This window comes from Diabrotica virgifera, chromosome 4 (assembly GCF_917563875.1).
Source record: "Diabrotica virgifera virgifera chromosome 4, PGI_DIABVI_V3a".
Classification (NCBI taxonomy): Eukaryota; Metazoa; Arthropoda; class Insecta; order Coleoptera; family Chrysomelidae; genus Diabrotica; species Diabrotica virgifera.
The window spans coordinates 30,252,944-30,263,976 of NC_065446.1; the positions used below are offsets into that span (position 1 = coordinate 30,252,944).

An 11,033-nucleotide genomic window follows, 5' to 3' on the forward strand; every position below is an offset into this window, starting at 1 on the left:
CTTAATTTTTTTCAGATTTTCTGACTACTCTAAGATCACTTTTTGAGGCTTTGAAAATGATTTTTTCACTTTTTTGACACTTTTAAACGCTTTTGAGGTATTGCTCTTTTTCCGGGTGTGAGTATGTAAATATACTTTATTCAATTTAATGATATTATTTGTATACTATAAATACAAAATACAAGCTTAAATTAGGCGCCAATTTGAAAAATAAACTAATATACACTCACGGACAAAAAATTTGCATATTTTGAAATTAACGTGTGAAATAAAAAAATTTGTGCTGCCCCCCAGTGCCATAGAAATAGGATTTCTTTTCAGAAACCAAATTTTTGTAATGTTTCATATAAATGGTTTAATCGCATTTAAATTTAATGTGGGCTATATGGTGGCCAATATAATTTTTAAATTGAATCACATCAAGGTAAGTATTCACGATTCTACCGACATTAAGACTTGCGTCATGGTACACGAATTTGTTATCCAATATGGCTGGTAAATGACAAAACATGATCTTCTAAAATGTTTTTAATGTACATATCAGAGCTGTCATTCACCCAATCACCTCCACAAGTTCAGTATCTCCTTACCAAGAAATACCACTTCATAGCACTATGCCGCCACCACCAAAATTAACCCTCTGTATGAGGTTATATCTGGCATACCGTTCACCATATGGAAGCACGATTTACAAGACTTCGTCTACAGAAGAGTTGGCGAACAGTATGTCAGTTGTAACCTCATACAGAACGTTAGTTTTGGTGGTGGCGACATAGTACTAGGGAGTGGTATTGCTTTGAAAGGACATACCGAACACGTGAAGGTGATTAGGCGAATGTCAACTGATATGTACATTGAAAACATTTTAGAAGATCATGTTTTGCCATTTGAAAGCCATATTGGATATGACATATTGGTGCTAATGCACTTCTTCTTGTCGTTAGCATAGTGAATACTTATCTTGATGAGATTCAATTTAAAAATTATATTGGCCAGTATATAGCCCAGATCAGATTTAGATCCGATTATAGTATTTATGTGATACTTTAAAAAATGGCATTCGGAAAATAAATCCTATTCCTATGATGAAGGGGGCTAAGGATAGCAGCACAAAAAATTTCATTCCACATGCATATGCAATATTTTTGTCCGAGAGTATATATAAGTGAGATGCTTATTGTTGCACTATAGATGTTACAGGTAGAAATTCGATAACATACATAATTATAATATTATATTATTTATTTATTATACAGAGTGGGCCAAATAAAAGGAGCCACCCCGATATTTGGCAGTATTTATTGGATTTTAAGAAAATAAAAAAACAGGTCAATTTTTTATCTAAGGGGGACACATTTTTACGGTACAAACATCTGTCATTTGTCAACTCCCTCCCTTCCACTTCCCCCACCCCTTATTTTTAAATAGGGAATAGGGGGCGTGTGCTAGCTCATTTGAAAGGTTATTCAATTCTCTATTCAGTAATATCAACATTGACATAAAACTTTATACAGGGTGTCCAAGAAAAATTATTTTAAATTAAATTAATTGACACAAAAAGAAGAATGTATGTAATTTATTTAACTCAGAATACATTCTACTGCTGATAAAAAACAGAAAACAATGTTTATTTGATAAATAAATACTGTTTGTTGCTTAAATTCAATATTCAACCTACCAAGAGGCAGATGGGTGGAAGCTTGAACATTAAAATTAAGCAAAAAGCAGTGTCTGTTTATCAAAAAACATTTTTTTCTGCTTTCTGCCAGCAGTAGAATGTGTTCTGAGTTAAATAAATTACATACATTCTTCTTTTTGTGTCAATTAATTTAATTCAAAATAATTTTTCTTGGACACCCTGTATACATTTTTAAGTCGATGTTGATATTACTGAATAGAGAATTGAATAACCTTTCAAATGAGCTAGCACACGATCCCTATTCCCTATTTAAAAATAAGGGGTGGGGGAAGTGGAAGGGAGGGAGTTGACAAATGACAGATGTTTGTATCGTAAAAATGTGTCCCCCTTAGATCAAAAATTGACCTGTTTTTTTATTTTCTTAAAATGTAATAAATACTGCCAAATATCGGGGTGGCTCCTTTTATTTGGCCCACTCTGTATAAATAAATATGCAGATAATGTTGACCGCAAAATATTAACAATTATTAGAGATATTAGATGTATAATAAATTGGCAAAGTGTTACAACATTTTTTGTACTGAAAAAGAAAACAATGTTTTTTCAATAATAATATTATTATGACATTATAATGCCATTTTAAATTTGCGTTCCATTGTACCTTTGTACGGCAATAATTTTTTGTCGAATCCGGCATGGTTATTGAATTTCTACCTGTAACACCTGTAATGCAAAAATAAATACCTCCCTTATAGTTAATTTTTTAAATTGGCGCATAATTTAAGCTTGTATTTGAATTAAATTGAATAAAGTATATTTATATACTCACACCCGGAAAAAGAGCACTATCTCAAAAGCGTTTAAAACTGTTACAAAAATGAGAAAATCATTTTCAAAGCCTCAAAAAGTGGTCTTAGAGTAGTCAGAAAAATCTGAAAAAATTCAGGCTAATGTATTAATGTCACCAAAACTACTTCTGATGGTTTTTGAAAGAAAAAAATATTGGTAATACAATATGAATTTCAAACGATGTAAAATGCTTACGGAATAGTAGAGCTTTGTGCAGAAAAAATGCATTTCGAGCTTAGTTAAAAAAAGAACGTGCTGCGATTTCGCTCTCAGTGAATTTTGACTAAAGAATCGTTAAAAAATAAGTTGACGCCGGAAAATTCCCAGTGACAAGACCTCCCACGATAACCCCCCTTCCCGGGAACCGTGGGTGATTTTCCCGATTTTTTTACCACAAAAAAGGACCAATTTATATACGAACCAATTTTTTATTAGCTTTAACTCTGTACTGGATCTAAAGACCTCATACATACACCATTTTTTTCATTTTTTATATGATCTATTTTTACTAGGAATTTTTTTTCGATAAATACTTATTTTTTGAGTTATTTGTGAAAAACCGTCTAAAAACGTGTTTTTTTTTTGTGGAAAAAGAACATATTCACTCGCAAATAACTCGAAAAGTTTTGACTTGGTGAAAAATTTTCAGTCAGTTTATCCACTTCCGGACTTATTTTAAAGGTATCTTTTTTCACTCCCAAGAAGGGGTGAAACTCGCCCCTAGGGTAAAAGCACACTTCGGCACAATATCACTTTTTTTCTTTGACATATATTAGCTATGTGTATGCAAAATTGTATGTCAATCCAAGCGGTTTTTTTATATTTAGAGCATAAACCGTGAGTACACGTACTATAAACAGTTATTTTTGCAATAAGTTATAAATAACAAAGTCGGAACGTGGTTTAAGCTATCACGACTAGTGGCAATCGATTTAGCGTATAAAAATACTACGAAAAAGACCACAAACTGGCTGTACATAGCGCATTATTTCGACCTTTTCTGCGAATAAACAATTTATTTAAATAATGAATAAACAAAATATTTTGTTATTAACAAAATAAGAACATATTTTGAGTAATCCCGACTAGTTGCATTCAATTCAGCGACCAAAAATACACCAGAGAAGAGCTCAACACTATCAATTTCTTTACAGGGCTTCTTATAATATCTGGAAAATACCTAATTTTACCATATTTTGTTAATAACAATTAAACGGGTAATATTTGGTCTCCCAGGCCATTTCCATTGGATTCAGCGACCCAAAAAACCTATAATACCACAATAAAATCAGGGCGAGCTAGAATTTCCCGCGGGACCCCTCATGTTGCGATTAGACTAATAGAATGAATAACGTTATTATTATGTTAATTCCACCCATTATTTGTAGACAAACAATACATATAGGATATACAGATTTTACAGAAGAAGATGTTAAACGAATTGTTAATGAATTAGGAAAGGAATTTAGAGGCGATAGATATCATCTTATGAACAATAATTGTAATCACTTTTCAGGAGCATTTTCTAAGGTAAGCGATTAATATAATTCCTTATACCTACATTTTTATTTTCAATATTAAGTATCGTTTACGTAATAGTTTATTTACGTTACAAGACCGAAAAGTGGTGTTTTTCAGGTCGAGCCCTGGAAGGTTGGTGAGAACTGAAAAACAGTAATTTTTGGTCGCGTGACGTACAATATTTTTTTAAGACCGACACTTTGATGTAAAGACCCCGCACAAACCTTACTGAAATTAGGTCGCAGTGGATTTAGTTCATACTTTGGGAAAATACTGCACACGGTATATATTATAGACCTGGATCCCGCGTACCAAAAAAAGTTGATTAATAGCAAGCTTCAATATATCCTATCTATTGTCTCTGAACAGCAAAAATATATATGATTGTTTAATGAAATTTATCTGTGAAACTAAAATTAACCTCTAAATTTATTAATCCTGATAATTTGATGTATTATGTACATATGAAAAAAGAAGAAGAAGAAAATGTATAATGGAAAAATGTGGTGAGCAACTTTGGTAGTCCATAGCGGCCAGCTGCAGCTTTTGAACTGAGTAGAGAGCTGTGGAAGAGTTTGCTATGGAACTCTAAGGACCTCATTGCCTTCTTTATGTATGAACAGAAAACAAAACAGTTGAGACTGGCTAATTAACACCCAAGTCTATCCCATAAAAAAAAATAGCAAGCTGAAAATTTGTTAATAGCTTAACGGTGTCTAGTCGGACAAACTTTGATGTATGGGAACACTGGAACAGGGGAAGTTTTAATTGTGGAACAGGTTAAAAATTTGGAACGTCAGACTACGAAAACGTTCCATGTATTTTGTCGGACAGAACTTCCAATTGATTTGTTACCATTTCATTAAACTCTCATGCAAACATCAGGCTGGTGTTTATCATCAACTGGGCGTTTTAATGAGTGGAACACGAAGAACATGTCAAATGACAGGAATCATGTTGGTTAGTAATAGTAATCTGATTTTTGCATGAGAGTTTAATCAAAGGGTAACAAATCAATTGGATGTTCTGTCCGATAAAATACATGGGACCTTTTCGTAATCTGACGTTCCAAATTTTTAACTGTTCCACAGTAATTAAAACTTCCCCTGTTCCAGTATTCCCGTACATCAAAGTTTGTCCGACTTGACACCGTTAAGCTATCAACAAATTTTCAACTTGCTATTAATCAACTTGTTTTTTTGGTGCGCGGGATCCAGATCTATCTTGTCAAACAAAACATACAAATAAAATTTGAGAGTTGTTCTGTGAATTTTTAATTTTTTTAATGTTCTGTTAACCGTCTTTTCGATTATCCGTCATACCCTTGTTCCGGTGCCCTGACCGATAATCGAGGACTAGAATTACAATTGGGCAGTTTAGTATTGAAAACATTTAACCTTGAACCTTTTTCTATTAAAAATTATAAATTCAATTGTGTAATAAAACAAGTAATATAATACTAAGATTAAAGTTGCATTAATAGCTCTACTATCTGAACAATGTCAGTCGATGGTGCAAATTTTGTTATTGTTTGTTCCACTTAATTAATTGATAAAGGAATTAGACCAAACCGTTGTTTCAATCAATAAATGTAACTTATTTATAAAGACTAAAAGGCGAACAATAAAAAAATCTATTTTATATTTTAACACATGTTTGCTGCCACATTATTTTTTAATGGCATATCCCTTTACGCCAATTTCGTACATACAGACCGTTTAGTTTTTGATTAGATATAAGAGACTGAAGGAAACGTTAAAGTCGGCAACATTGCTGTATACTATAATTTTATTGTAATTTGTTAAATGTGTTCAACATTTATCTACTCGTTCCGATAGTAACAGTATGTTATTAAAATCACCATATAATAATAATAATAATATAATAATAAAGGAAAAATGAATAACCATTTTCAATTTCGTTGCAAAACGAAAATACAGCCGAACCATATTCCAGTCCAACCAGAGAGTGCCGCAAGCACCCCTACCGGTTTCGAAACTTATTAGTCTCTCATCAGGAGGCACATATGCTGCCCTCCCTGATCCAACTAAAACAAACCCCAGCGTGCAGTCCCGGATTGCAACGAACGAAATGGCATAGATGCCCTAGCGGCAACTGCTAGCAAAAAGACTAAGTTTTCACTCTAATGGCATACAAAACAACATAATGCTATTCTACATCCCACCAGAATGAAAACAATGGAAACCTTCTCTGGTTACACCTCCGAGGCTTCTACAATTTGCAAGCCATACGGATGCTGAGACTAAGGAAGATGAGGGAATTCTACAATTTACAATTCACGTCCCATCTGCTCAGCGCGGTAAAATTCCAACGAGAATGGTTCCCTTCATACTCCACACAGAGTAAATGTAGATCAAAAATGAATAACAGCAACGGTTTTGCAACGAAATTGAAAATGGTTATTCATTTTTGATTTACATTTACTCTGTGTGGAGTATGAAGGGAACCATTCTCGTTGGAATTTTACCGCGCTGAGCAGATGGGACGTGAATTGTAAATTGTAGAATTCCCTCATCTTCCTTAGTCTCAGCATCCGTATGGCTTGCAAATTGTAGAAGCCTCGGAGGTGTAACCAGAGAAGGTTCCCATTGTTTTCATTCTGGTGGGATGTAGAATAGCATTATGTTGTTTTGTATGCCATTAGAGTGAAAACTTAGTCTTTTTGCTAGCAGTTGCCGCTAGGGCATCTATGCCATTTCGTTCGTTGCAATCCGGGACTGCATGCTGGGGTTTGTTTTAGTTAGATCAGGGAGGGCAGCATATGTGCCTCCTGATGAGAGACTAATAAGTTTCGAAACCGGTAGGGGTGCTTGCGGCACTCTCTGATTGGACTGGAAAATATGGTTCGGCTGTATTTTCGTTTTGCAACGAAACTGAAAATGGTTATTCATTTTTGATTTACATTTACTCTGTGTGGAGTATGAAGGGAACCATTCTCGTTGGAATTTTACCGCGCTGAGCAGATGGGACGTGAATTGTAAATTGTAGAATTCCCTCATCTTCCTTAGTCTCAGCATCCGTATGGCTTGCAAATTGTAGAAGCCTCGGAGGTGTAACCAGAGAAGGTTCCCATTGTTTTCATTCTGGTGGGATGTAGAATAGCATTATGTTGTTTTGTATGCCATTAGAGTGAAAACTTAGTCTTTTAATAATAAAGGACTTTATTTAAGGGAAAAAATATTTTTACAATCAGTAAGTTACAATAAAAATAAAAAAAAAATGTTTCCTATCATGTCCTGGTTTGGCGCAAGTCTAGCTCAAGGCTACTCAAATGAACCAAACCAGAACCCTAATGCATTTCTATTTTTTTGTCACTTAAAAGATATGTTGCACAAAGGCTTTTATGTTAATTATTTATACTGTTGAAAAAAATTACGGATTGACAATTAATAAAATTGAATAAATATTTTATTTGGTCTACAAATTAGCTAATGAATTAAAAATTGATAATTTAGTTGATTTTTTAAGATTTGAAAACTGATTACTTATTATGACATATTATTATTTAACAGATATTTTTTATATTTTACTTTAAAGCTATTTATATTTAATTGGAGGAAATGATTAGGAATATAATTAAAAATTTTAACAGCATTATATGAGAAAGATCTTTGAAAAATTGCGGTGCTATGTTGAGGCATTGTTAGTTTAATCCTGTTTCTGATGTTAAGGTTATGTATATCGTTACGAAATATAAGGCGTTCGTTAAGCGTAGTTGGTGAAGTAGGATTATTTATTATATTTGATAAAAAGGTAGCAAAATGAAGAGTTCTTTGGTCATTCATTTTAAGCCAATTAACATCCTTATATAAATGTGATATATGATCAAATTTGCGCAAACCATAAACAAGCCTGATACACGCATTCTGGACTTTCTGTATACGGTTTTTACTGTCACTGTCTAAACAAAAACCATAAATAAAATCACAGTAATTAAAATTAGATAAGACAAGAGCTTCACATAAATTTTTTGTTTATGACATGTCTATTATTATATAATATTTTCAGAGAACAAAATGATTTTTGAACTAATTTTTTCACATGTTCTTTAAATCCAAGCTGTTCATCTAAAATAACGCCCAAGTTTTTGTTTTTCTCTACAAAGTTTAGTTTGGAATTATTAATTGAAATACTTAAATTTTTTTTAAGAAACTCGTGTTTTACTTTGATTACCAAAAATCATAACACACGATTTGTCAGGATTTAGCTTTAAGTTATGATCCAAAGAAAGCTGATAAATCGTCTGAAGATCCTGATTAAGGCACTCCTGAAATTCTTTATAGTCCTCTAATTCAAAACATACATAAATTTGGGTATCGTCAGCAAATGCTTGCAGTTTGCAAAATTTTATAGATTTCAATATATCAGACGTATAAATAAGAAATAGCAAAGGACCCAGTATCGAACCCTGAGGAACGCCAGCAAGTATTTCTGCTCTATTAGAATACTTATTATTAGAGAAAATTGACTGAAATCTGTTGCTTAAATAAGATGCAATGAGCAAAAATGATTCTTCGGAAAATCCATAGTATTTAAGTTTAGCTACCAGCAACTCATGGTTAATAGTATCAAACGCTTTAGAAAAATCCAAAAGTACCAAAGCAGAAAACATTTTATTGTCATATGCTCTAAAGATATTTTCAATTAAAAGGAAAGGAAAGGAAAATATCAATTTTCCTCTTTCTCGATTATTAGTTTTTATTGCATAATATATAAATTATTGTAATCACTGAATACATAGTTAGTGAAAAAATAATCCTATTAATTAAATCAATGAATATTTTAAGCGATTATGCAAGTGTGAATTGTCGCAAGACTATTCAAAAACTAATGAAATAGCCATCTCTATTTTGCTGTTGAAATTGATAGTCCGAATACATAGTAATTATATATTTAATGACCAATAGCAATTAAACAAAAATTGCATTATTTGCAACAAAACTTATTCTAAGTACAATATTGACGAACATTTAACATTTTTTTAAATTCAATTTTCGTCTGCCGAAGTAAGCCTACCCGTATATTTTTAAGGGCAGATATTTAATACTGGTTGCTCTCAGCTTGTGTTTCAAATCAACGCAAGGCCATATCTAACCAAGTATAAGCTTCTGAAGTACCAATTATGTTTTCATCTTCATTATCTGAACTTGCAGTTGATGGAGTGCTGCGGTAGTGTCAGTTTTATTAGTCACGAGGTATAAAATTTCGCTATCCTGCATAATAGATCGTCATCCGACCATAGACATATTAAGGGTAGACAAGGCATACTGAGCAAAAAAGCGTAACGTGGAAGCAGTCGATCGGTGGTCTATCTATCTCTTTTAACCAAGCGATCCCGCGCATGTGACAAACAAATATGGTTAGACCACTCAGTCCTTAAGAGTAAACAGTAGCGATCAACAGGTAGCAACAAAATATAACTTCGGGAGATAGTATCATAAACTTTGGCAACAGTGGTAATCTTTAACATTATCTAAGATTAATATTTTGACAGTATCATAGTCGCGCTAAATGGAAGTAATAGAAAATGATTTTATTATTAATAAATAGATATTTATAAAAATAAACCAAAATGGGTGAAAATTTTATGTTAAGATAGGTATTTAGAAAGGTATTTGCATGAAATATCTAATAATAAAACAATAATAAATAATCATTTTTTGTTGTGAAGCGAAAGAAATTTCGATTTTCGCATAATTTTGGCACGGTTTTTAATGGACTTTTTCTTGAAAGGTTTCACTTTATTTTTCGTTTGATTTACTTTTTCCATTTTGTTAAACTATTGATAATATTTTTAGAATAAAAAATCCTCCTAAAACTTTATATACTCGCATTAGAATTCGAAATATTTTTACGTAAAATATACTTACCTACCTACATATTATAACTAAAACTCACAATTAACAACAAACTATTCTTTCAAAGAGGCCAACAACTTATACAACAACAAATATATAATAAATTAACTATCAATAAACACTACTTTCCTATGAAACAACAATAACGAATTCTTAAATTAACACACTACTGCACTGAACAGATATCGATAAAGATGACAGAACAGATTAGAGAAAATCTGACGCAGGTTTGTCAAAATGACAGTGATAATTTCTCTATGTTGCCTAATTAGTTATTTAGTTATAATATGTTCGATTTCTTGTTAGAAATAAAAAATTTTAGTAGTTCCAAGATTACACAAAATCTAGGCATGGGATAAAAAAGTTTATTTGAAGAAAGTTTATTTTTTTTCTTCTTAATGGCGGTACAGGCTCCTTTTTTCAATATTTTATTTAGTTATAGAGTAATTTCCACGTACTAACATATTTCTGAAATTGGGCTCTGTACCGCCATTCTTTATTATATTACGAATATGTGTGCCAAATATCTCGACAAAATATTCAAAATTAGAGCCGCAATCTTGGAACACGTTTGTTGCTACCTGTTGATCGCTACTGTAGCCTCTTAATATTGGCGTTACACCTCGATGCACATAGCGGCCCATATCTTGCCTAATCTACTGGTTATTATATCTATGCATATTATATCTATGCAATATTACAAAGTTTAATTTATTATTAACCCGAATTCGTTACAATTCACGCGTCGATAAAATACTGAATCCCCCAAACCTAAAATGTCTATATATTATTACAATGTTCTAGAAATAAGAAACATCTCGAAAAAGGTTAAACAATGTTTACAACTTTAAAAGCATTTACTCGCAAAGTCTCAGGAAGTCTAGAAACAATCGAACATCATAAATCATTATATGAAAAAGGGTATGTTTACAACATTCGAATTATAACAAATAGGCCTGAATATTCGGCGGTTTAGGAGCGTATAATAGCGTCACAGTAGTATGTTATTTTTGTGGGCGGTAACGGGTATCTACATATCTACATATCTACATATCTACAATCTACACTGAATTTTTTGCACCAGAGCCTGAGTATATAAAATATTAAAGTTATTCTATTTATGGTAATGACATTGATAAACATAT

General features: G+C 32.3%; 1 protein-coding gene across 1 annotated transcript in view; it reads left to right on the plus strand.

Moving 5' to 3' along the window:
- The window catches only part of LOC114349375 (deubiquitinase DESI2), a 64,000-nt gene that overhangs the window by 36,099 nt on the left and 16,868 nt on the right, over positions 1 to 11,033 (plus strand). Inside the window, exon 4 of the mRNA XM_050648113.1 lies at positions 3,877 to 4,018. Within this exon, the coding sequence (XP_050504070.1) occupies positions 3,877 to 4,018 (142 nt within the window). The remainder of the gene's footprint in view (positions 1 to 3,876; positions 4,019 to 11,033) is intronic.